Below are 27,828 nucleotides of genomic sequence, written 5' to 3'. Positions count from 1 at the left end.
TAAACGTTTACTACCCAACTATAATATCAGATGATCATGTTCGAAAGAAGCTAAAATCATGCTGGTGATAAAAAAAACAACAACTGTGCAGCCTTATTGAACATATTTCTCGCTGTAGAATCCACTTTTGTATGTTCTTCTTTGTGTTTTCAGCCACGATGAGGCTGTCATGCTTTACTTGTGCTGTGTGCTTCTTCCAACTTGCCTCTGGTGACATAAAATGCATCACAATGTCACCACAGACATGAAAAAAAAAACTGCAGTAGTGTCCTATGGAACAGATAGGCTTAATCAGCATTGTGTGAATCAATTTGGCAATGGTTTTAATGTAACAGACATTTGTTTATATGTAAATGTTTGCACTAGAGCTTTCTGTGAGAGCAATACATCTTCAGGCTCTGTGAGAGTGGTGGGAGGATCAACTCACTGCAGTCAGGTGTGTGTGGCACTGATTGGCGTTGATTAAGCCCAGGTGTGGGGAGTGTTCATACACCCTGAGTCTCCAGTGCTCTGTGCTGACTCATTGTCTCACCTTCAGAGGCAGTGAGAGGTTCTCAAGTTATCTATAAACACAAACTCAGAACTTTGTGTGTCTCCTGCCTGTTTCTCAGTGTATAACTTGTGGTGCTGGAGAGTTTGTTGTGACTTCAGCCTTTTGGGTTATCAAAGGTCTCCCGGGCAGCCTTTGCCTTTCGTTTCGTGTTTTCTGGGTCTCCTGGACAATTCCGGTTTTGTATCAGCTGCTTGGCAGCAATGGTTTAGTTAATCATTTTCATGCTTTATTTCATCAAAGAAGCCTGTAGTGGCTCTATAGAGTTTGTTTTTTCCTCCTTTCCAATCTGTCGCTATACTTTGAGACACCCCTGGGTCCGCACCTGCATCCATTTTCTGACAGATTTCATACAGTAATACGATAATATGTTGTACACGGTTGTCTATTTTGACTTATAGGGCAAGGCAACAGAGCAGCAACGGTTAATCACAGTTACGTTTTTGAATATTTAAAATTCGACCCTTTAGCACAAGGTCAAGCTTGTAGTTTATTTTTTCTTATTATTTTATTAATTGCAAACTACAACTAAGTTCAAGTCTTAACTTTATTCGGTGCAAAAGAGAAATCTTGAAACACTTGAATCCCGTTTTAGCTGCTTGAGACCACGTCTAAGAAAGTCATGTTAAATGTACCATCATTGTTTATGATGCTCAGATGTAAAATTAATTCCAATGACTGACCAGTGTGTGTCATGTAATTTGCATACTTGTATCTGTAATAATGCTCGAACCAAAGTCATGGAAATGTTTTTAGATGACTGTTTGGTTTATGTTGAGCAACATTGAGCACTGATGTTTAACAGTGAACAGTATTTCTAAGGCTTCTTTGAGTATAATTCAAATACAGTGATGTAATTTCTGATAAATGGCAAATGTTAAGAAAAACTCCATCTGGACATCCTGACAAAATCCATATTCGTTTACAAACACACTCAAAATCAGTTTACGCCCACCCAGGATTATCTACCTCACTCTGTCTTCCTTCAACCAACAGCGGTTTCTCTGCTCAGTCTCTGAATCATGTTGCCGTGGTTACTCTTCCGTTGTACACAATAGCATGGTGGTTGCATAATGTTTTTCTGTCTGTGCAGTTTGTGGCCTGTACTACAGCTGAGTGGGCTGGGAACACTCTTAGGCACCCTCCCACACTTGGCTCTATGCTAATGAAAAGCCTGGCCTCACCAGGGAGTTTTCACACTGAATCATATCGGACAGCAAAGTGCCACGGAGCCTCTGAGGTCATGGTTGTTGTTTTGCTGCAAACTGAGCCTTTTTGGCTTCTCTGTCACTGGTTGAGTTGCCTGTTACTGGCATCCCAATAGTCATGGGGTTCAAACTGGGTAACAAACTAAGGCGCATGAAATCAATTACAAATTGACTTTTCAACCAGAGTGGAGTCACATTAAAGAATAATTGATTGCCCTTACTCTTAATTTCACTAGTTTAGGAAAGAAACTTGTGTTTTGGATGCTTATCAATGGGAATATCCCAATAGATATGGTAAATATTATAGTATATATTTGTTGGTTGCAATTGTGTAGAGATGCATAAAATACATACCATATCATACCAAGACTTAAATCAACAATATTAATAATGGCGATGAATGTAGAGTTGAGCAGCGGTTTAATGATTAACTGAATTCACCAGAATGAAACTCATGGTCTTAAATAAGACATTATTAGTGAATGTTCATTACCTCTTAATTATTAGTTCTTGATGCTCAACAATTAATTAAATGAACATTGCCATTTACAACAATGCAATTAGTGAATCGCAGTTGTTCTCTCATCTACGAAAAATCAAAATGTAATGCATACAATTAATATCTTAATCAAGATTTAATCCTTGCACTAAGATAAAAAAAAGTAGTAATAAGATTTGACAGTGTTATGCTGTAATGCTCAATAACACTTAATCGATTACACAGTAAATATTGCATTGCACATTGATTGATTTAGAGAGAATTATATCAAAATCAATTCTCAAATGCAGTGTTTTGCATGAAAAATGTATTTAGATATTTTCCCTAAATTGTTCAGTGCTAATGGATCTTTAAATATTGTTTGCTTCTGAAGAATATTTTATTTTGCTTAATAAGAATAGTTTACAATTTGATTGTTTAAGTGTTGTCTTGATTTGGCTTGTTGTCAAATCATAGAAACAGACTCTATACAACAGATCAGCAGAAAGTGGTTTCCCTTCTGTTTTTATCTGTTTTGTCATCTCTTCTTACATTTCCTCCAACACAGAAACACACAACGAGAGTCAAATACAGAGGAAGTGCTCAGAGCAGTTAACTCCAGTTTTGAAGATTGTGGCCCGAGTGGTACATTTGGACACCGTCATTGGATGGTGCGCTGTACACTGGGACTTCATTCATCCACCATGAGCCAGAGACAATTTAATTAACTAGAGAAGCAGGACAGTAATTGCAGTGACCAGGCACATTTAAATTGAGGGACCAAACATAAACAAAGACTGTGCACACTGCTGTTTTTATGTGATGTGGATGGAAAATGAGCAAAACCCAAATTATTTTTGTATCGTGTTGTTGCTAAAACCTTTTCACAAGAAAAGTATGATGCACATTTAAGGTGAGATACTGCCCACTTAACGAGCTGCTCTGCTTTTTTGCTCTCACTATATCAAACAACAAGAAATCTGACAGCAATGAAACAAAGATGATTTTTTTGTTTTACCCATTGAAATATTAATCTCTAATTTGATTGAGCTTGGTGGACCCGACATAACCCAACTGTCAGTCTTTGGACAGATATTAAGCACTTGTGTCTCACCATATGTTTAGTTTTTCACAACTTTGTGCATCATTTACACCAAACAGATCTGTAAAAATGATAAATTAGCAATAACACGGTAACAATTACCTGACAGTGTGAACACAAACGCAGCGTATAAATAAAAATTTATGTCTGTTATATTCAAACTAGTGTAAAATTTATTTACACTACGCTGATTAAGTTGATCAGCTCCACATGACTCTCTTCCTGTTTCTCATTGTGCCACTTTTTTTTGTTCCTGTGGCGACTTTCCTTCACTGCACACAGAATAATGCATTTCATGTCATTACTGTGCAGGCAGAGCGGAAGAAGCGCCAGTAAGCATGAGTAAAGCATGACAGCTTCATACAGCAGCACTATGGCTGAAAACACCAAGAAACACCCACAAAAAGTTTAACAAGTGGATTCTACTGCCAAAAATAAACCTGGATATTCAGCAGGGCTTCACGGTCCTATTTTAATCACAATCCCAATTTTGGATTTGTATTTCGAGGAAGCTGTAGTGTTGCAATAATAGACTACATCCTAGAACTATGTACTCTGAGGATTTTCCATTATTTTAAGATGCTGGCAATGAGAGAAAGAGTTTAATAAGCAATAGGTGCCACAGGCCAGACTTGATCCAGAAAACTCAGGATCATGAACTCCGAGACCAGTGAGACATCATTAGTTTTGACTCATTGTCTTCCCTACAGGTGTATAGACTTCTACCAGTCCCGGCTGTTTTACAGTTTAGCAGCACCATGTGAACTCAGGAGGGAGGGGTGTCATCCTGAGACAGTTGCAGTTTCAGACAGTAGAAGCCATGCTACTGACGAACAGATTACTGACAGAAAGCTAAATGAGAGTCAGGCAATGTTTGCCCTTGTGTAGTAACCGCAGTGAAAAGCCATTCAATGTGTCAGAGGAATGTCAGTGACCTCCCCCAGCACCAGGGTTTTAAGGCAGCACCAACAATGGAAACATTGTGCTTAAAGGTAAATAGAGGTGAAAGGGTTCTTTTACCATCTTCAGAGTCGTTATGATCTACAGGCTCCAAGATTCACAAAATGATTTTCATTATCAACGGCTCCTGAACAGATTCCTCCAGCTCAAAACCACAAACACTGTATCCCCTAATGATGATACACCCGGACACCCGGATTAACAATATGTGTAGAAACAATGGCAGTGAATGGTCCACGCTTATTCTAAGTTTAAAAGTGATTCCATGGCAGAAATATATTAACTTGGTATGAACTTCAATGTAAAGTCTTGGTTGGTGGAAAACATTTCACAGTCAAAAATCAAAGTGAAATCCAAAATAATTTACATGTCAGATTGATTAGAATCACTTTAGACAGTTTAAGGCTCACATCACTGCAAATTACACACACTGCTGACAATGACACACAAATGTCATCACACACATCATTTCTCCTTTTCTTCATCTCTCGATGACACTGACTGGCCAGTGCAATTTCAACTGGGCCTTAGTATTATTTGAAATCTTCTACCTTTTAATGAACCATAAAACATGTATTTAAATATACCAGTTTGAGTCAGTCGGTCAGTCAGTGGTGCTTAATGGCAGTTGGCATCCAGAAAGTAACATAACATCTTATTCTGGATTCTTTTCTTTTTCCTGGTACTTGGTTTTAAGGGTGGGTTACAATCAATATAGTTAAAGACAATCATATCAATCACAATATCTTTCTCGCTAAAGAAAACAAAATGCTTGTGAAAAGTTAAAAGTGCAAGATTTCCATATTTGGAGAACAAAGTGCATAAAGTCTATGTATTGAACATGGGGTATGGGGCATCTCTTAACGTAGCTTTCTCCACCATTATCCTGATGTAAACTCCCTCTTATTCAGCCAAATAACTTCTACCCAAGTGTCCCTCATCCATTTGAGCAGCGCCACCATGAGGAGACATGAAGTAGCGATGCCTGGTGACTGAAATTGGCAGGGACTGTTTACTTAAGAGCTCCTTAATTTATTCATGATCAATTATCATCGTATTGCACGAGGAAGATGGACGATATATCACCAAATCGATATTTATATACTTATAATTTCTTACTCTCTTTCACTCTTTAACGTGTCTGGTCAAGAAAACTAGTTCCAGTAATCTATGTGCTTTTTTTTGTGATGATTTAAACGAGGGCTGTGGGATATGGCCACAAATCTTAGCATTGTAATAAAGTGTTATTAAATAAAACTAAGGTTAAGTCTATAAACGCAGTGAGGCCTCAGCCTTGGAGCACAACCTCTAGCAGGTGAGCCATTCCATGCCCCATTGTAATGATTTAACTTAAAAGCAATTAATTTTATAATATGAAGACAACCATCTTCAATATTTTGCATTTCTCACTAATAACCATCAACATCACCTGATAATTTGATCTAGCATTTGAGAAGAATCAAAATAATTTGGTTTATCTGTCTTCTGTGAGCGCAGTTTGTTAAACAGGAGGACAAAAACAGAAACAAAAGATATCAGGCTGTGCATACTAATTGAAAGAAGTGCAAGACTGTTGTTCTGACAACCAAAGAGACGGAGGTGAGGAGGGGGGCTGTTGATGCTTCAGCTGGTCCATCTATCGTCTCCCATTTTATTTTGTGCTTGCTCCTTAAAACTGGGCCTTTATGCATCTGGTGATACTGACATTCAGCGGGTTTCGAGGAGGTTAACTCTGTCGTGACTCAGGGAAAGTCTGCAGGTGCAGAGACTGGTTTCGTGGATTTTGCACAAGACACTTTATTCTGATGTGGCCCCGTTATCTCCAAACTGAGCCAGTATGAAAGAGATATAAACAAAATGGCACGAAGACTGCACTTTATAATCTAGAGATTAACAAAACCCAGTGTCTTTGCCTCTACTTTGACCTTCCTGACATTAATTAAAAGTGAGCCTGGAAGTCCTTTTTTTTCCCCGATCATCTTAAAGCAGAAACGCACCAGAGTCAGCACAAAAAGACGGTTGATTTTTCAAGGAAATGACCTTCAAGGAAACAATAACAGACTGTGTGAGCATGACGATAGCCAAGGCATTTCTAAAGTTCGTTGGTGATTCCAGCAATGACTGAATAAGCTTCCTTTTGTAGATGTTTTTAGTCTTTTACTCTTGAAGGGAATGTCTGTCTCATAAGATAATCAATGCTGTTCTGTGTTCCCCAGTCAGTCTATAACATTGTGTTCATTAAAAACATATGGGGCCAAAAAAAAATATTATAGTACGAGATTGTTATAGTGGAAAAATAAAGTATAACCAGTCAACAGTTAAACAATAAACTAAAACTCACTTTAAAGTTCCTTGCAGCTGAGCAGATTAATATTTGATAGATTTTTCTGTATAATTTAAAGCATTATAGCCTCTCTGATATACTCATCTCTGTTCATGTACCAACCAAACAGCATCCCAACCAGACAGTGAGCCAGGCAGGCATGAGAAAGAGTGGCACTTTGGCTAATGCACTGATGCTTACAATAGTCATACTTTCAGCCTTGAGAGTACTGTGACTTTTTATTATTTTATTATTATTTATTAGCTTTAGTACAAATAAACCCACACAAACAAAACAGAGAGTGTAGAGGCATTGTGAATAGAAAAAATATTATTATTTTTTAAATCCTGTACGAACCTTATACGGGATTGTGTTCCCTCCATGTTCATAATGTTGTTCGTAATCAAAGACATAACAAACATTAGCATTAGGTTGATTGTCTGCAAGCACTGACTGACAGGTGAGTCAACTGCTGACTGCTGCTTTGACATTTTGTCTCTAAAATCCCACAACAAACCTGCATAACGTACACCTGCAGTACACATGCAACATCCTCCAGCTACAGCTCTGTCTTCAACAAGGTGGCAGGACTGTTTTCATATTATCCACTAGTGGCTAACCAACCGCATACTGAAACCTTTTTATGCTGATTTAAAAACAAATGCATCACATCCTGAACAATATATCATAAATGCATCATATTTTTAGTTAATAATTAACTTCTGTTATGTCACTTAATTACAGCCTTCATATTTCAAGTATATTACGTACATTCTGATTATGAATGGTACAAATGGATTATACATTTTTCTGATCAACTACAAACGACACTAGTTAAATGTTAGCAGAATAAAAAAGTGCCATGCAAATGCACAATTAACTTGTGTACAGATATCAGTTTCATTAGTGTCAACTGCAGAGGAAAATAACTTGTGACTTCGGCCATAATGAGTAGGGAGAGTACAAAAGCAATACAAGGAAGACTAAAAATGGAAATCATTTAAGTTGTCTAAATGTTCCAACAGAACCAGCCCCTTCACTTAAAACACTCAAGTGCCTGCAAATGCTCCTAACTGAGAAAGGGTTGTACCTATCCCCATGAACGCACACACACACACCAATGTAAAGAGCTTGATATGAATGCCATTCAATTGCTAACACAGCTGGCAGGGATACACTTATCCCCCCATTAACTGCAGACATTAATTGAAAATATGCTCCCCGAGGACTTTCCAAATGAGTCATCTTACAATAAGACTATTTGACAATTTGACTCAAACTGACCACAATTTGAAGTGTCAGACAGACACCGTCACAAAGCTTAAGTCATACAAGAGAAGATGAACCTGCAAGCCTTCTAGAAATTCAAAATACAGTCGTGGTAAAGGCAAAAAAGAAGAAGAAAAATCAGACTTAAAATGTTGTTGGCACTCATTTTTTATATGATGATCTTGAGGTGAAACTAGGAATATTGTCATGCCTCTGTGAATCATCCACTCTTCACTATTGTCAGATAAATTTGACAGCAGACATACTGAACTTAGTGACCTTTTGCTGTCTGAGTTTACTCAGTGTTTCAGTTAAATGATTAAATGCATGATGCAGGGTATCGCCAGCTGGATGGTCTTAGTAATGATATCCTAACGTGGGTTTTGTACGGACCATTGTTCTTGGTCATTACCAATTTCTCTAAGAAAAAAAAAAGCACCTTAAAATTTAATATACAACAATTTTCACAACTGTGTATCCAAAAGTTGTATCCTCTCATGTATTGTGTGTTCTATTCGTTTGTATTAAGTTCTCTCACAGCTAAATAAATGTGACTTTGCTCATTTGAGTTTTGCTTTAGCAGAAACTGATGAATATTCCAAGTTGATTTCCAGATGCGAGAACATTTCATAAGGTGGGTAAAACAGCCATCAGCTTATAAGCAGATGACATGCATTACAGATTTCAACTGTTAATGATTACTGAATTTAGTATAATATTTCATTGATAAATAATGGAATAACTTGAAATGAGTGTTGTCACAGCAAAATCCAAAATCTTGGGACTCATATTTAATTTATGTGACAGCATTTCTGCTCCCTCAGGTTGAGGGGAGGGGGGTGAGTGGCAAGTATCATCCAGACCACGGCGGCGACCCAGACTGCCCCTCCACCCAATAACGCAATCTAGGTCAGAAGCTGGGGCACTGTCTGCATGGAGTGTAAGTATGGCATTTGCTTGTGTTGGGTGTCACAGTTGTGTCATAATGAATATTATGATTTATTTTTAATTCTGCTTTGTTTACATAAATGCATGTTTGGGGGTGATTTTGCTGTGGAATAACTCAGATGGAGTCCAAGTTTAACAACCAACTTTGTGCATTGCAGAATTTCTTTTTTTGAAATATGCACATCCCGTCTCCTCCTCCACAAATGGCAACCACATGCCCAGACACACGTGCACTTAACAAAGACTGACTGGTACTGCGAGACAGACAGTGGTCAGATTACAGCAGATTAACGACAGAGTACTGCAGAAGTATTTAAGGGAACATCTGTCCTGATGAAAGAAGCCCAAAATGCATTCTGCAGTTGACACCTAACGCTGTCGCTCTCTTCGCGAGACAGTCACATCGTGCCTACGTCAGTGGCTCTCAATGACAACATGTAAAATGAAGAAATGCAAGATTCATGAACTCAAATCTCATTATCCAACAGAGATTCTGCTATGTGTGGTGTCACGCAGGTTCAGGAGGTTGCTCTTGTTTTTGACGCAGATTACGTAATCATGAAATACTACAGTCTGCGGTTACAGATATAAAGGTTTGTTGATATTCTAGACTAACACACGCCTTCTATGAGTGATCAAATATCAGCCAGTGTCATCTATCACTGACGTGATGGAGGTTTTCTTACTACTACAACCTGCAATCATACTATTTTTGCCCATCACACATTAAAGTAGAAGATTCTTACTTTTTTTTAAAAGCCATTGTGTGTACGAGATTTCCCCTCATCATCCAGCAAAAGCAGACAGGCACCTAAGAGTTGTTTGGCCAGAATGACCACATAAGTTTTTTTTGTTTGTTTTTTTTTTAAAATCAAATAATGGTTTAAAAGAATAAAATCCCCCAAATTATTTGGCATGAAATAGGCCTTTACTATTGATAACCTTCCAAGAATGTTGAATTAAACACAAATGCTGAGCAGAATCGGAGGAGACACCCAGACAAAAATTATTCAATTTACATCCATCCATCCATCCATCCATCCATTATCTACCGCTTTATCCTCCACCTGAGGGTCATGGGGGGTGCTGTGCCACAGCTGACATTGGGCGATAGGCGGGGTACACCCTGGACAGTTCGCCAGTCCATCGCAGGGCCACATATAGAGACAAACAACCATTCACTCAAGCTCTCACACCTACGGTCAATTTCGAGTGACCAATTCGCCTAATCCCCATATAGCATACCCCATATAGCAAACCCATGCACACACGGGGAGAACATGCAAACTCCTTGCAGAAAGACCCTTGTTCCCAGGTTTTCTTGCTGCAAAGTCGAGAGTGCTAACCACTACACCAACCGTGGGCCCCTGGGACACAAAAATGACAAAAAGAAGAGAAAGAGAATATACCCTGAGACATCCATGCCTGTAATGTCTTCAGTAATTCACTGTTCACCTCATGCATGAATTAAGAATGTTCTGTCAATCTGAAGTATAATTTAAACTGAGCCCTGTTGAGGTCAGTGGAAAGCCTTTGGAGAAAACAGTGGCAATTTACCTAGGGAGCTGAAATGCAGACAGTCTACTAGGCCAGTGTTTTGGACACAGTTCAAAAAGGGAGGATTTAACCACAGAAAACCATCACACTCTCTTCAACACAGCGTGACAAGTGTTATATGTCTCAACAGGAGGCTCAACAGCTAACCTGCTAACAGCTAACTCACTGTCACACCAATTCTCTGAAGACAGTTCCTTCTGTGGCCCCTATGAGACGTCCAAGCCTAAAACACAGAGTCTGGATAATGTTACATTATAAGACGTTAGAGGCTTTAAAAATTACATTTATATTTGGTCATCCAGAATTGATACCCAAGACTCATATACTGATTTTTCTTAAACAGAAATTTTTACTTAAATGTTTACATCAAAAACATGCAGGTACATTTGGCACTAAATTAACTTAAGGTTATCCCATATTTCCTTTACACCTGCCGTAGTGGGTTTTTATTTATTTGTTTAACTTGACTCAACCCAAGAATATGATTGTTATTATCTAATATTTGACCCTATTTTACCATACTGGAATCGAAAATGAAGTGGAAATGACTGGAAAACATTAAGCATGATCAAAACTAGAATTAACCAAATTCATACAGCACCCAACCCTAAATATATTGTTTGTGATTGCACCCACGGTTTCAAAAAAAATATCATGGAAAAAGAATACTGCCTCTGCTTCGCCTCTTCCATACCCTCTTCCTCATTATGCTGATTCACGGTCAGTGAAATGAAGGTAGATGCTTGGCTTCTCCAGACTTTGGTTCCACCATGCATAAACATCAAAGCAGGTCGTGTCAGTGAAAGGATAAAGTCACTGCTTGGGTGATTTCCAATTTACCCACTTTTTCAAGCCATATGGGCCTCATTCCAATTCCAGGCAAAGTCTGCTGGCATACAGTCACAGTAAAATCCTCTCTGCTCTAAAGTGTGCAAGGTTTTTAAAGTACAGATCTGTAATCTATCCAATGACTGGACAGACTCACCAGTGTTTATAATTCACTGAATCCAATTTATTCAAATTCTATCCAAGTTCAAACATGAAGAAAAAGTGATGTGTGGTTGGTAACCACAGCAGAATGTTTAGCGTTATTAGGATTCATAGCAGCTTATTTTCTATAATATAAACTTAACTCTCTTCATTTTCTTCTGTGAATCTCCTTATCTATGCAGTTTGAGCAAGTTTCATCCATTAGCCATTAGCTACACTACCGGTCAAAAGTTTTGGCTCTCTTGGAAAACGTCCTTATTTTTGAAGGAAAAGCACTTTTTGAGCACTTTCAATGAATATAACATTAAATGAATCAGAAATACACTCTATACATTGTTAATGTGGTAAATGACTATTCTAGCTGTAAACGTCTGGTTTTTAATGGAATATGTACATAGGTGTATAGAGGCCCATTTCTATTGTTCTAATGGTACATACATTGTGTTTGCTAATCGTGTTAGAAGGCTATTGGATGATTAGAAAACCCTTGAAAACCCTTGTGCAATGATGCACAAATGCAATAAGAAACTCAAAATCATCCAGTGGGTGATCAGCAGATAAAAACCAAACAAATAAGTAAGGAAATAAAGCAACAAAAATCCAGCCGTCACCATCGAGATGGTGTGATATGAGGTTTAAAATTTTAAATGTACAATTTGCATAAAATCCAGTGCTGATTTTAGCCATGTGCATACAGATGCAAAACTGATTTATTCTGTTTATGAGTAGTTTCTTTTACAAAGACAGGCTGATGCTGAATTGCATCTGCGCATGCAACTAGAGATATTTTAAAGGTTAGCCAGGTTGTCAAAATAAGGCCTAAATATCATATCTACATTCAAGTAATGCAGGACACTTCAGTCTCTGAAACACTATATATATATATATGTATGTATATATATATATATGTATATACATATTATTGTAGGGGTACTGTGGATATTGTGCTGTTATGAGTTGTTTGAGTTTTCCATGGATACCCCTTATAACAAAACAGAGTTTTTCTTTCGTACAATAAAAGCAAGTTGTTACTATACTGTATTATAGAATCCTGAATTTGAGAAATTTGAAGTTTATTATACTGTGACAAATAGATAACATGTAACATCAAATGAAAGAGTAGATCTGGAAAATGTTATCACACACGTCTCTTCACCTCCAGCCAGAAACTCAATCCCATTACACAAAGCTCTCCAATCGTCTCCATTACTAAAGCAGCATAGTGAAGCAGCTACGGCAACTTCAGCTAAGCACAGCACTGTGGGAAGGTGAGCGCTACAGAGACATGCAGTGTTTCCCCAAAAGGCTGACAGACAGCAGAAAAAATCTGGATGCTTACAGTGTACATGTGTCACTTTGATAACCAGAAAACCATATATATCCATTGCCATCTTTTAAAAGTCATAAGAGAAGGCAGCACCATTGCTTGTTTTTTTTTCTTTCACTATTGCGTGATGAAGTTTTTGATCTCTGTGTCAGTGAAGTTGAGAACAAACAAAGAGGGGGAAAAAAAGAAAGCCATGTGTTATCAGGGCGACAAAGCAGAGACAACAGCAGAGCAAGGATCCTGCTTTGTCACTGACACAACTTTTCCATTCAACACCCACCCCTCACAGACACACACACCACCCTTCCTGTCAAAATATATCATCTACATACAAATGCAGGCTGGCTGAAATGTAAATCCTCCCCCAGTAAAGATGCACATGATACTGTCTGCCCCCTCCTCCAATGAAACCGGGATGAGAAAGCTACATTAAACGCTAACGTCTTCATCACTGACAGTGATGCATTAGGAGCTGCATTAATCAGGTGCAGTCTGACTGGGGGGGTGGGGGTGCAAGTGCTGAAGACTACTCACAAGCATAATGTATTGTGCATGCAGGCTTGGTTGACCGAGAATATGTAAGTGTTTATGTTTGTGTGTGTGTGGACTAATGCCATATGTGTTGTAGGTGCAGCATGGCATGAAAACATATTTAAGATTACTATATAAACACTGTGGTGGGCTAAAATTAGAGCTGCCATGAGTTGTTGAATAACCAATTACTTCAGTGATTTCCAGCCTTTTCTGTGTGATCAACCCCCACAGTCTTTCATCAGACTTCACTTCACTTGGTGGGATCGCTTATTGGTATTTCACTGCAGAGAAAGCCCTGCTTTATGTAAGTCCATACAAGGCAAACAGTAATAATTTATGGTCAGGCTTCCCAGCTTTACCCGCTTTTGACAGCAGCAAAAACAAGATATTTGAACCATTAATAGTATCTTCAAATTGAAGGTTTTTTTGTTGTCTTTTTTCCTAACTAATCTCCTTGCAGTTTTGATCAACTTAAAACTACCTTAAATTGGTGGGGGGAAAAAATGTTTATTCAAAACAATTTCCAATTCCAAATCATTTTTGATTCAAAATGTATTCACTCGATTGAGCTGCTAATTTGAGGGTCTATTGTGCTCTTCAGTACTAAGAAAATGTTTGCAATATGAGGTAGCTGAGGCCATTTAAACACAAGCAAATATTCATTTGTTTATTTAATCTGAACTTGCACATGTAATCTGGGTATAACCTGATAAGTTATGTGAGGGTAAGACATACATGGGCTACTATGCTGTAAGGGCACAGGTCAGAAGTTGGACGTTTTGAATCACAATTTTTACCTTAATTATTGTTTTGATATCCCTGGGTATATATGATCAAATCAGTCATTTCTGTTTTTTCAGATCAATGTGGCCTCACTATGCTTCCTTGTGCCTCTCATTAACTACCCCTCCCCCTATGTTAATTACATAGCTCCAAAAATTATCAACAGCTATTTTGATTAATCAAATAATAGTTTAGAGACAAAGATGCCAAATACTGGCCCTTTCTCATATCTTAAATTTGATGATTTAAAGCTTAGCAGTAGCTCTATGTGTATATGGAATAAATGCATGAAAATATAGCTTTAGTGCTGTAATATGAGCACTATAGTTAGATGCTCTGTGCATAATACATGTTATGCTCTAAATGTAGGGCTGAAAGGGAGACATGTTCCCCATATCCTTTCCATCCTTTTTTTCCCGCAAAGTCTACAACCGTGAAAAAGGGGAAGTTCATAAGCATTAGGAATATAAGAGAAATAAACCTTACCTGCCCAGCTCGTTTCCAAGTTCATAAAATTCGTCCACATTTTCCTGGTTGAAAACAGTCATGTTGTCCAGGCACTTTCCACACAGGCTGTGACCTCTTGAAACGGCACACCAGCACTTTACAGCGGCACCATCCCTACCAGGATTCTCCTCTCCGGGCAGGGTTCCAATTAATAGTTCTCCTCATGTCGACAGCTTGAAAATGAAAATACAAGTGGGAATAATGACACAGAAGTGTTAGAATTCAGCAATACAACCAAAGGAGAACTCCTACACCTGATCGGTCCTCCTTTCCAGTATGTCCTTTTCACATGTAATATTAAGTATGTATATACGAGTGATGTATTTAACATGTATAAGGTTTGAGATCAAGAAAAGGAGTGGATATTTGGAAATAAATTATGACTGTGTGTTTGAGACGCAACACAGTTGCAACAAATGTTGGCAATGAAAAAAATTGCTAAATATTTCTGTTACACAAGTGTCTGTTGTTTTCTCTCTATGAGGAAGTTTAAAACCACAATTAACTGATTTCTTCAACATTAACCATAGAACACTATCGCTCAAATTCAAAACACCATCACCATCAACGCTGGGGGATTTTTACCCGAGATAATAAATACACCCAATAAAAAGTACTTGGCATCAAAAAATATCAAAACATGACAATACATGTCAAATTTCAGTAGTGTTCTTTTATTTTAAACTGTCATGTCTAACACAATGAAAGAAAAGCATCATGAGGGCACCATATAAAAATTCTCCAAAATTACTGGAAAATTAGGAATTTGGGAAGAAAAAAAAAATAATGAAGATGAAAACTTGGTGCAATGGTATTCTAGGGTTAAACCAGGAGCAAAAGTCAATCGTTAAAGGTGCATTATGTAATAAATCTAAAGCAGCTGGCCACAAAATCCTCCTAATATGTAACTGAGACTCAGGAATAATATTCATATCACAAACTGAACTCACCAGCAGCCTAAATATTTGCATTAAAAAAAATATTTTGCAGACTGCAAATAATAATAATAATAATAATAATAATGCATTATATTTAAGGCGTCTTTCAAGACACTCAAGGTCGCCGAATCATGCCATGTTTATGTTTTGAAATCATGTTTTGGCATGTGGCGCCACCTACCGCCGTCTACCAATCATTGCAGTCAGTAGAGTCTCAGCTGCCGAGCAACCACGGGTTGCCAGTTACGTCAGAAAACAAAACCTAAGAGACTAGGTTGTAGCTGTTTGTGGCCACATTCTTACGTATGGCACATTTGCTTATCTATAATTTTCTCATGATAATAATTGATAACAAACTAACTATCCATATAATTCCAAATTAAGATATCATCAGTTTATGATAGGCCAACATACACACTGTGAACATCTACAGCTGAAATAAAGATAAATAAAGATATATGCCATGACATCCTCATGCACAGAAATGTGAAAAGTGACGTAATTTCTTCTTGAAAGAATGAAGTTGTGAATATCTTGGGATGACAATTATGGAAAGGAAGAATGTCATTGTGATATGTTGAATTTTAACAAAGGAGGAATTACGGTTATTTGTAATAGAGCTATTACATGTTTGTTTGTTTTTTAAAGCTATACATAAAGGTAGTCGTTCATTCAGTCAACAAAAGGAGAAGAAATGAACCTGCACCTTCAGGGCGACGTCACGACTCCTGGACCTGATCTTTCCTTCTCTCTCTCTATGAGCACACAGGTACCACTTTAAATGACAACACCTGCCATTTTAAAACAGTTCATGACAATAGAACCATAAGTATGTTAGCACGGCTCGGACAGGAATGCAAATAAAGCCCAATGAAAGCTTGGTGTAGCCATGGGAAACACGCAGACCATCTCCTCCTCCTCCTCCTCCTTTCAGTCCAGCGAGGAAAATGACTGCTGAGTTAAGTCAAATATCGTACGTTAGCTCGTCTACTTTAAATTCTGAGCCGACAGGACCTGAGCAGGTGTTCAACCTGGTTTAACTGAGCACGCATATGCCCTAAAAACAAACCAGGAGCTCCTTCTTTCTTTTTTTTGCTTACTCCTAAAACACACCCTCTTGTATGTGTATCTCTGTGATGTGTGAAATAAGCATTAGCTTACTGTTTTTCCACCCCGGCGTTAAATTAAAAATAATGAGACAAAGGTGAAGAAAGCACAGTGAAGTATCTTACAGTTTGCCGGTGTGTGTGCCCCGCTCCCGGGTGTAGTCCAGACTAAATGCAGTGTGTGTGAGCCTGTGACCCGGGTTAGGCTCACGGAAGACAAAATGCTGGACTGAACAGGAGAAATGAGCTTTAACAATGTACGGCAGGCTGGTCCTGCTGCTGCGTTCACTGTCTGTCGGGAAAAATCCCACTTGTGCTTGTCTGACAGTTAAAGTTGTCTATAAATACAGCACAACACTGACACCAGGCAATCAAACATAAGGATGCGTGTAGTGTATATGTGACATGTAGACTTAAATTAAAATTAATGATGCATTTTCTGCCATCTGACGTGTTTTTAAAGAGTAGGTTGTACTTACCGGAGTTTTTTTTACGTGCCTCAAATGGAGCACTGCTGCATGTAGCCAGGTCAGTTGGAGGATCTGCTTCTGCCGCTAGTTAGCAGCAGAGTTCTCAGTTTTATTCTGATCACATTTCAGCAGAGCATTTTATTGATTTTATATGACTTTTTGTTTTGGAAGTATCATTGTATTGAATTAAGTGATAGAAACACTACTGCTAACTAGAGAAAACACTTGGATAGCACACATCTCTGCCAAGGACACTCAGTTTGAATCCAGCTCCAAACCACCAAAATCTGATTATGTCTTCCTTCCATTGTTTATTTTTTGGTTTGTGCTGCTCACAATCAGACAGATGGACAGACAAATACTCTCTTTAGCCGATTTCATAAGAAAATAAAGTTGTTTTTTTAATTTACAACTTAAAACAGGCGACATATCCTCACATTCTAGTGATAAGGTTTTGGGTTTTTTTTTAACTCCAATGTTGTTTCTGGTGGGGGCCAGGTTTCTTTCATTAGTTCCAACTTTATGTCAATATCATATCATTGCAAAAAAATACTAATTCCACCATTCATTTGGAGGATGGGCAGTGGGGGTGGGGCTCAGAGGACCTGTGCTCATAATCCAAAATTTTATCTGAAACAGGAATGCTCCTCACCCACTTATACAAATAATCAGTAATCATTATAATTCTTTGACAGCACAAAGGTCAATGTGTGCCACGAATACTTATGTAATTTTACTTGAATGCAGAATTTCTGTATGAAACAAAAATAATGCTATGCCATTGTATTCCTTCTTGAATAAAACATGAATTAACAATTGTTCGATCACTGCAGACTGAATAATGAACACTATTATGGTTGACGTGTCTTTGGATTCACCACAGCTATAAACAAAGTGCAACTACAGCAACTGTAACTCACATTTAAACAACTAATTAAGCCCAGTAATGATGTATGGAAGATGTAAGCTTCCCTCCATCTATCCATCCATCCATCGGGTCATTATCCCCTCCAGAGCCACAGGAGGTTAAAGCTCATGCCACCATACACTGAGAAAGACACAGGTCACACACTGACTGATTTAATGTAAAACAAACTTTACATTAGAGCAGGAGGCCCCTGGTGACCTTTCACCCCCCTGGGACTCATTATGACTATGATTTGTATTGTACATGCTCAGTCAAGAGCCACACAGCGGCACATGTGGCCTGCACTGTTGCTTTACATGTTCTTCCTGTGTGTGTGTGTGTGTGTGTATGAGAGGGTTTTCTTCAGTTTCCTTCTGCAAAAAAACATGCATTATTATAACATAACTGGACACTATAAATTCATATCTATCCTCCTTTGTGGATGCATAGATAGATGGATGAAAGTGTTTCGTCCTTTTCAAATGTGAGATTACAAAGATATGAACCTGGTGGAAGAGTCTATATTTGACCATAGTCTCTTCTTGTAGCAGATTGTTTGATCTACAACATTTCTGTAAACTATGACAACAAGTGAACCCAAAGTAGGTCTTGTGTTGATATTCTCACCTAACTGAAAGTATGAACGTAATGAACATGAACACTACAGTGTAAGTTGGGGGATTGAAGGAGAACAGATGGGGAACTCTCAAGCACACTAAACATACAAAAAAGCTTGTTTCCAGTGATTTCCACTTCCACAAAAAATGTTGGGCCTAAAACCCTTTTTATTTGATAGTGCTTAAAAGTCAACAACTCCAACAAAGTGTGGTTTGTTTGTATTTAATTCATTTTTTGTGACTTTTTATGTTCTTGCTTCTTTTAACATTTTTGAATCTTCTTAAACTTAACTTAGTACAGCATGTACAGCATCTTGAATCTGTGTAAGTGATTTTATTTATAGTGTCCTATAAATAAAAACCCCTGTCTGGCCATGAGATGATCCACGGCTCGAAGAGAACAGCCCTCCTGGGTCTAAACCTACAGCAAAGAAAGAGCACAGAGATTCTGTGAATCTGATCCTCCTCTTACAACAGAAGGACAGATGGAGAGGCTGTTCAGTCCTGAAGAGGTCTGCTGCTGCCACCTGCTGGTAAATAGTGTGAGAGGCAGCTGGATGTCTTGTTTGAATATGATGACCAAAAAAATGTTTATTCACTTCTTACCTAAAGCATGCTTCAGATACTACTAGAAAATTCATCAGAGATGGAAATACATTTCAACAACAATATTTTGTTGGTGAAATGTAAGCGATTGAATGTAAAAATTAAACAGAAAATAAAATCCATTCATTAACGCATTTGCAGTACTGAACCGTACTTAATACGCTTGGGGACAAAACAGATTTTGCCACATAATCTGCTATTGAAAATCTGTCTTGATTAGAATAGAATAGGTTAGATTACATTCAACTTTATTGATCCTATGCCAGGGAGATTAATTTGTTACAGCAGCAAAAAAAAAAGGACAAGGGGTGAACAAAGTACAAAACATAAATAGAAAAAACAATACCATCAGCAATGAAATAGGACAAATGTGTAAAAGTATAAAAGGTCATAATAGAAACAGGAGTATTAAAGTATATGAAATATTTTAACCTGTTGCTTAGCTTCCCCCACTATACTGATATTATGTTAGTAGTTGTGAAACTGTGGTTTTGTCTTACAGGTATCACTTCTCAGTCTGGCAAGTCTGAACTTTGTAAATAGATCTGTACGACTCTGTGAATGAACAATATCAGTCCAATAAACCACAATATGAACAACAATTCAATTTTGTTTTATTACTTCAGTTTTGCATTTCACGTCACTATTTACAACAAAAATAGCTTTGTTATTCTCTCCATTAGAAAGGTGAGCATCACAGCAGGACCTGGGACGACCACTAGTAAGTCATTCAAACACAGTTACTTGTTAATCCCAAAGATTAGATGCAGACATGTTGGTTTCATACAGGGTAGAACGGTGGAGAGGTGGTTAGCACTGGTGCCACACAGCAAGGTTTTTTTTTTTTTTTTTAAATCCCAGTTGTACTAAGGTTCCTCCTGTGTGTGTTTTCTCCACTTTCCTCCCACAGTCCAAAGACATGCAGGCTGGGGTAAACGTTAACTGGAGACACGAATGAAAGGGAGAGTGTTTGTCACTGTGCTCAGCAGCGACCTTTGGACGGTTTCATGCCTTCTGTTGCTTTCTCATGACATGTCAGACTAATAAAATCTACAAAATATTCAAATTGCTCTTCTGCCAGAGATGCATGATGAATTAGTCAAAAAAAGAAGAAGATAGTTGGGATAGTATCGTACAGTAGATGTAGCACACTGAGAAACAGTCTCCATAAGCCAACAAACTGAATAAAAACCAACAGTTAATGCACAAATAGTGCGGTTTATATATAATAATCACACAGGTGATCAAAAATTCAATCTGAAGTGAGTCTAGTTTGTTCATAGGCGCTTAAACACAGATGCCTGCAGTGAACAATCAGAACAAACAAATAAAAAAATACAATGGAGTGTATTGCATTACATTGTCACATAAACACATCTGAGTTCCAACTTATGTCCTTCAGCATTTTGAACTCTGACACATCGTCCTCGCAGAAAATAAATCTTTCGAATCAGTTTAATAGAGGATCGTCTGTGCATGTGATCTTTTAATCTCTAACCATAATCTGACACAGAGACCTATGAGTGACGTTGCTCCAAATTATGCATCCCGCATTGTCAAAGTTGCTGTGTATGAGCTTTGAACATTTAAACATCTAAAAATGAATGTCAAGACTATTTTACTGAACAAAACCATTACAATAAAATAAAAGACATTTTCATCCCAGAATAAGTATATATAATATAGTCAAACAGTTTTTGACGACCATATCTTAATCATTTCCTGGACAATCTTAAACAGCAGCTTCCTCAGAATGCAGTTATCTCACTAAATAGCTTCAATGTCACTATTTACTTGGCGCTCATACAGTACATTAGTTCAGCTGATAAGGCAAAGAAAAGCCACTTTAGGCAGAAATGGATGACACATTGAAATATTGCATCTGTTGTGAAGGCAAATCAGAAGGCGTTGTACAATAAAAAAATCTCCAAATGATTTCTTTCAACCCGACCCTGAGCTCTTAATTTAGATTAAAAACTGATAAAGCACAAATCTTTGGCAATAAAAAAAAAAAATGAAAGGGGCAGTCGTATCTCCCAAATTAAAAACAAAATTGTATTAATTATAAACAAATAATGTCCACAAATCAATGGACGTATGCCAGCAATATATACATATTAAAAGCAAGAGAACAACAAACACACAGCGATGAAAAGTTAGTGTCAAGTCATGTATTTTAGCTTAATAGGTAATTAAGGCTGCTGTCGGTGAACACACTTTTGGTAAAGCTCCAGTACAGAACCTCTACCGCCCCCCTGTGGACTTTGGACAAAACATTTGCAGTCTCTATGACATAGTTTTTCTCCCTCACACACCTCTGCTTTGTGTGCCATTACTTCTATCATAACTTTACTGGTCCAGACACAAGATCACATCTCTGAGAAGCTAAAATAAAGTCCTACTGAATGTACAGGTGTTTTTGGCAGTAGAATCCACTTTTTAAACTTTTTATTTTATGGGCGCTTACAGCCATAGTGGTGCTGTGCGTGCTTCCTCGGTCTTACCTGCTCATAGTCCACATGTGAAATGTGTCACTCCTGTGTGCAGAATGGGAATGTCTCCACAGAGATTCATGTGGAGCTCACTGGTGGTTTGAATGTATGTTAATGTAATGCATTTACATTTAAATGCATTTACACCCTACAACTTTAAGACACATATTAAATAGTTTAAGCGACACAATGTAGGATTTCAACCTTCAAATAATGTCTCCAAGAATATTTTGATGGTACATTAAGCCTGAGCATGTCTGCTTCGCCTGTATTTGCACTATGTAACTTCTCTGTTTCAGGTCTGTGCCACAAAAAGAACTACATTGTTCTTTATCTCATACGTCAAAATGGTTGTTTATACATTAGAAGTTCACTACAATCGTTGGCATGTCAACAAATGCACGTAACCTCGACTTATATGTTACCCTGAGAGCAAATACTACATTGTGTCTCTTTAATAACTCTATACTCTGAAGGCTATCACTAGTGTTTGATCAGTTATCCAAGTCTCTCAGGCTCTGACAGTAAATTTAGAAGAAACTCATAATCCACAAACTCAGAGAGGTGGCTCTCTGCTCGTGAGGTTTGTTCTGTTTGCAAGTGAAAATGTTACCACCCCCCCTGCATGTTCATGAGGTAGCATAGGGAGGAGGGAGGGAAATGCTAACAGCAGGGAATGGACAGCATTGGACAGCAAGTTTGCCAAAAGACAGCAGCTTTAAGAACTGTAAGGGTCATAAACTCTCCTAAAGACACGTATCATATACTTTATCCCACAGTTACGTATTTAATCTGCCCTGAAATAAAACTTCACACAGAAACAGATCAACAACAGATCTAAAGCTTTAAAGAAAAGTTTGTGAAAACCCTTCAGGTGGAAGACGGTTGATTAACTAATGGTACAATCCATCATTGGCTAAGCAAGGCACATGAGGATGAGAACAAACAAGAATTTCTATAACCTGCAGGCAGAAGTCCAGGGGGGCTCATTAAAGATGCACGGGTAGGATCCATACTAACAGTGCATGTGCACACAAAGGCTGAAAAATTGCCGGCACATAATTATTATTATTATTTTTTGTATATATATAGATCCCAACATTCGTGTGGAAAGCTGCATACATATTCTTTCAGCCCCCGTTTTGTGCGTGCACATCTGTGTTATAAATGAGGTCCCAAGTAAAAGAGACGATGAGAGGAGAGATGAGGGTAAACCGATATCATACACTGTTGTGGCAACAGATCTCCGGTGATCATTTCCCTTTAGAAAACAAACACCTCCATCTCTTACTCAGCATGTGTGCTTACAAGAATGTACATGTGCATACAGTGTGCATGTGAGAATGCATAAGAACTGTCCTCAGTGAACCCATGTAAAGAAAGCTACCTCATCCAGGTCCACAGGGTAGTCAGTGAGGTGAATGGGGCCTTTGTCAAAATGTTCCCCCTTGTAGCTTCGCCATCGTCCTGCAGGCAAGTAGATGTCCCTCTCCTGCTTACCTGGTTCTAAAACCGGAGCTACCATCAGGTCATCCCCGATCAGAAACTGGGAGTCAATCTTATAGGCTGCCTCATCGTCATTGGCGATCCACCAAAGAGGCCTGATGATCGGGTCTCCTGTATCAAGGACCTCACCTGCCAGTTCCAGAACCCTTGGTGCCACCAGTGTCTCGTGAAGCTCTGTGAACTTCTGTGCTATCTGTACCACCTGCAGCAAATACACAAAGACATTGTGTCAGTATATGAATGGATGATTCATTAAATAACCTTCTTAATTAATCACCAACTCATTTGATAATCAATTATTCTTTTTTTCTTTTTCTTATTTCCAAGCGATTTCAGTGTTTATGAAATGTGAATATTTTCTGGTTTCTTTGCTCTTCAATGACTTTAAACTGGATTTATTCGACTTGTGGACAAAACAAAACATTTGAGGATGTACCAATTGATGAATTAATAAAGTAAACTTTTTGGCAGATAAATCAAAAATAAAAATAAATTGTTTGTTGAAGCCATAGTTAAATACTATGGTTTTATTTAAATCCTGGGCAGCACAATAATTTCTACATTGGTACAGTCCTATTAATATAAACAATTAAATTATGATTTGGGTGGACCTGGGATAATTTATTGTATGATAAAGCTCATCAGTTTGGCCTATTTATACTGCATGTTATGTTTGTGAGACTGGCCCAGACAGGCGCACACATTCTTGGAACAACTTGTTCTGCAACTGGCACTAAATTAAGTAAGAAATAATTTTGTCTTACTTAATTTAGTGCATGTATAACTGGTTTCTTTTTTTTTTTTGTCTACTTTCTTTAACATTTGAAGTTAAGTTGTTAGCCTAGTGGATTTCAGAACAGCAAATAACAGATGAGAACAAAAATCCTTGCTTGTGTAAAATGACACATTCCCTGTTTTTCTTTGCTCACCTCATTGTCATAGGCCCATGGTGGTATGGAGAACTGCATGGCAGGCATAAAGGCCGACAGCTCCAGCCATCGAATGTACAGCTCTCTGTCTGGCAGACCATCTTTTTCATCTGAACCGCCTGGAACGCAACACAGGTGTCACACAGCTGATTGAAACCACATCAACACAACCGACTTGACACTTAAACTCACAGTAGTCATTTGTAAAGGAGTGCTATACCTTCAGTGCGGTTGGGGTACGCATTTCCTCCAATCATATCAGGTAAGACAAACTGGTAGCCCAGAATGCTAATCGTAAGAACAGTTGGAATGATGGACTTGAGGCCGAGCTCGTAGCCCCACACCGAGTCTCTGTCAATAATTCTGAAGAAGCAGGAGATGTTCTGACTCTGGTAACCAACCCTGAGCTCCGCACGCTCACTGAATGGTATCGCCATCTCTGTGTAGTGGTGGGTGAAGGTGGAGGGGTCAGATATTGAGACCAGGGTACTAAACTTTTGGGGGAGGTAGCTCGTCTCCCCTGCATCAAACTTGAAGGAGGTTACATTATAGTAGGATTTAAGTGTCTGTAAATGGGACGCGTACCACTCACAAGCTTCTGGGTTGGTGAAGTCCAAGATTCCTCCGATACCGTTCCACCAGCGAACAAGAGCGGGCAGTTCACCGCTCGGCTCCCGGACAAACAGACCCTTTTCCACAGCAACACCGAAGTTAATGGAGTCATAGTTGATGAAAGGATGAGTCCATAGTGACACGCGAAACCCGTCCTCTCTGAGTTTGTCGAACATACCACTGGCATTGGGAAACTTCTGCGGGTCAAAGTCAAACTCTCCATAATCAGCAGTGTAGCGGTCGTCCAGCTCCAGGTGGGAGCACGTGAAGCCATGCTTGGTGATGTCAGAGGCATAACTGAGCAGTTTGTCCTGGGTGACGGATGTTTTGTAGAGGGCCCATGTGGACCACACTGGATGTTTGAAGACTTCAGGAGATGGGACTTTGATCGGTTTCGGAAAATATCGACGTACCTGTGGAAAGGTGTGCACACAGAGGGGAGTGTAAATACGGGTGTGTTCCATTATACGACCTTTATCCATAGTTCATCATAAAATAACGCAGCCACGTCTGCAATCTGTATTTGATTCATGTGGAGTAAAGGTACAGTACATTTCAAGATTTCTGAAGTGAAGTTGTAGGAGGTAGAATCACAAAGTCAGCACTGACTGCACTGTGTACATCCTGGAGAATTCAAATGTGCAAGTACCTCAAACAAAAAACAAGAGGATACTTTGCCCTAAACTAAGGTTGCTTTGAGTGTACATTCTGGAGGTCTTATTGTGTACATGTGAAGATCAAATTGCCAGGTTCATTCAGAAATGGATCCTGACAATTTCTATGACTGAGGCTGATAAAGTTTTACATAACAGACTGTTTCCAAAGTAGCACCTGTGTCTGTGCGATTGATCACAGGTCAAGGCCACCCCTACTTAAGATACTTCAACAGTGTGCAGGATCATGACAGACATCATGCAACCACACATGACCTATCCCTATAAAACAATACTTTGGTGACTGCACTAAACAGACTGCAATAGGGGGGTGCCAAGCTCAGGTGTGACGTCAGCATTCACACCTCAAACATAGTCATGCCTAAATACAGGAAGTAAAGGAAATTCAAATTCATTTGCAACCGGAGATGCTGCATACATCAGAACACAAACAAAAGTCCAGACAGCTACAACATTTAGGCGTCGCTAGCACATGTTGCTGACAGTAAGCCAACTACTGATAGCAGCATTCACCAAACACTACTTCATAATATTGCTAAAAATATGTTATCTATCATCACAATGCCAACTCCAACTTGTAAATACAGAAAACAGACATGTAACATTATGAACATCAAGTTAGGAATCCAGAAAAGCCAGTTCCAAGTCAAGTCAAGCCCAACCCCCAAACTGCACAGCCCATTCATTCACTCACCATGTACTTGTGAATAGACGTAACATCTGATCCCACACACACTCTATAGCTGAGCTCAGGTAAGGCCTGCTCTCCCTGTGTTGGCTTGAAGGGAGAGTCCTGGTACCGGGCCTGGAACCTGAGTGTCATGTCTTTCTCTGACCAGCCCAGATGAAACGGTACAGAGTCATTAATCTTGATGGCAGTTGCATTAGATGACAGCCAATAGCGTTCTAGGATTCCTCCAAAGGCCTTCCGATTGGAGTAGACATCACTGGTGATGAATGGCCGTGGTTCCTCCTCACCCTGGATCCTAATAGGCCAGTGCTGTGTTGCTGTCTCTGCCCCTCCATACCAGTGAGAGTCATTATAGGCCATGGTGTGTTCCACATAGTGCTTATTTTGCAGCTCCTCCCAACGAACACGATAACACATCACAGTGTCCTTCAGTCGAATTGTCTGGATGAAGAAGTTGATCTTGCCAGAATCTGACTGAGTGCAGGTCAGAATACTTCCCTCCTTTGAGCAGGTGTCCAGATCCAGAGAACCAGACCTACGAGGGCAAAACAACTGCTTTAGCACTAAACACATAGGAAATATCATCAGTGTGTCACATATGTATTACTGTAGTGATCCAGCGATTAGAATACTACAAAAACAGATGAAATGCAAACATAAAGAAAGCACTTTATACTCCATTCAAGTACTCCATGTCAAGGGCGAGGAACTGCAGTATTGTTGTTTTGGTCGATGCATGCTCTGCTGATAAAGGACACAACTAAATTACTCTGCCCTAAGGGTGTAATCATGTGTCTGTTTTGCCTGGTTTTTCATTATCCAGCTACCCTTTGCAGACAGGCAGACATAGCTCAACCTACAAAGATGGCCAACCACTGAGATCAAATATACTGCGTGTATCCATCCATCCATCTTCTACCCCTTTGTCCCCCACATGAGATATAAATATGCATATATACGTGTATATATATATATATATATATATATATATATATATATATATATATATATATATATATATATATACATATATATATATATATACATATATATATGCATACATGTAAAATTAACTGGATGCAGTTCATGAAGAAACAAATTTGACTGAATTACAACATGCAGAACATCCTCTTTGTGTTGGTACCTCACCGTTTCAAACCAAAAACATATCAAGGAAATAAACAGCATGTCATTCAGTAATGAAAACTCTCCTGACAGGAAAACCCACCTGAAGGTCATTGTGAAGATGACCACCCTTGCCTGGTTACGAATGACAAAGCCATCCTTGTTGAGGTCTAATGACTCAGTCTTGAACAGCTGGGCTTTACGGAGCGATGCGGAGTAGTAGCACCAAGCGACCACGGCAGCCAGCACCAAACCACAGCCTAACATCCCTGCTATCACAAGGGGTCGGCCTTCATGTGCCAGTTTCTTCTTCTTAAGTGGAGAGGATCCATATTTGCCGGGAGCCTGCTGCTCCCCGGTGGTCATGGGGACAATTTCATACATACTGAACACTGGAGGCAGAGAGCCGTGCATTGAAATGTTTTGAGGTGAAGTGGAAAGAGGGTGTTCCTGCTCGGTGCCAGGGAATTTTGGCTCCAGCTCCCTCCTCAAACCCTCAAAAGACACGTGGTACAGATAATGGACGGATGTAATTTCCAAAGACTACTGGTCAAACTTCAGCTTCATTTGTGATTTAGTGGAAATCCCAAACCTGCAAGACAGACACAGATAAACAATC

The 27,828-nt window shown here is 38.9% G+C and overlaps 2 protein-coding genes across 3 annotated transcripts in view; both read right to left on the bottom strand.

The window, feature by feature from the left end:
* Positions 1 to 14,586, bottom strand: part of dapk1 (death-associated protein kinase 1) — a gene marked incomplete at both ends in the record, with an annotated part of 62,586 nt that extends 48,000 nt beyond the window's left edge. The window contains one exon of one of the 2 annotated variants that reach the window (XM_083904953.1): positions 14,516 to 14,586. In XM_083904953.1, coding sequence (XP_083761079.1) covers positions 14,516 to 14,577 — 62 coding nt within the window. The remainder of the gene's footprint in view (positions 1 to 14,515) is intronic. The other variant, XM_083904952.1, reaches the window with a different exon arrangement.
* An 8,446-nt stretch (positions 14,587 to 23,032) lies between these two features.
* Positions 23,033 to 27,623, bottom strand: LOC310940007 (myogenesis-regulating glycosidase-like; the record flags this gene model as incomplete). The annotated part of the gene is made up of 5 exons (XM_083904905.1): positions 23,033 to 23,380; positions 24,108 to 24,226; positions 24,328 to 25,132; positions 26,088 to 26,619; positions 27,313 to 27,623. 5 exons carry the CDS (start codon positions 27,621 to 27,623, stop codon positions 23,033 to 23,035), a joined length of 2,115 nt encoding a protein of 704 aa, XP_083761031.1.
* Positions 27,624 to 27,828: the final 205 nt, after the last annotated feature.

The sequence above is a fragment of the Microchirus variegatus genome (assembly GCF_963457635.1).
Source record: "Microchirus variegatus genome assembly, chromosome: 18".
Taxonomy (NCBI): domain Eukaryota; kingdom Metazoa; phylum Chordata; class Actinopteri; order Pleuronectiformes; family Soleidae; genus Microchirus; species Microchirus variegatus.
The sequence above is the reverse complement of the archived record's forward strand: the minus strand, read 5'-3'. Positions and strand labels throughout refer to the sequence as shown.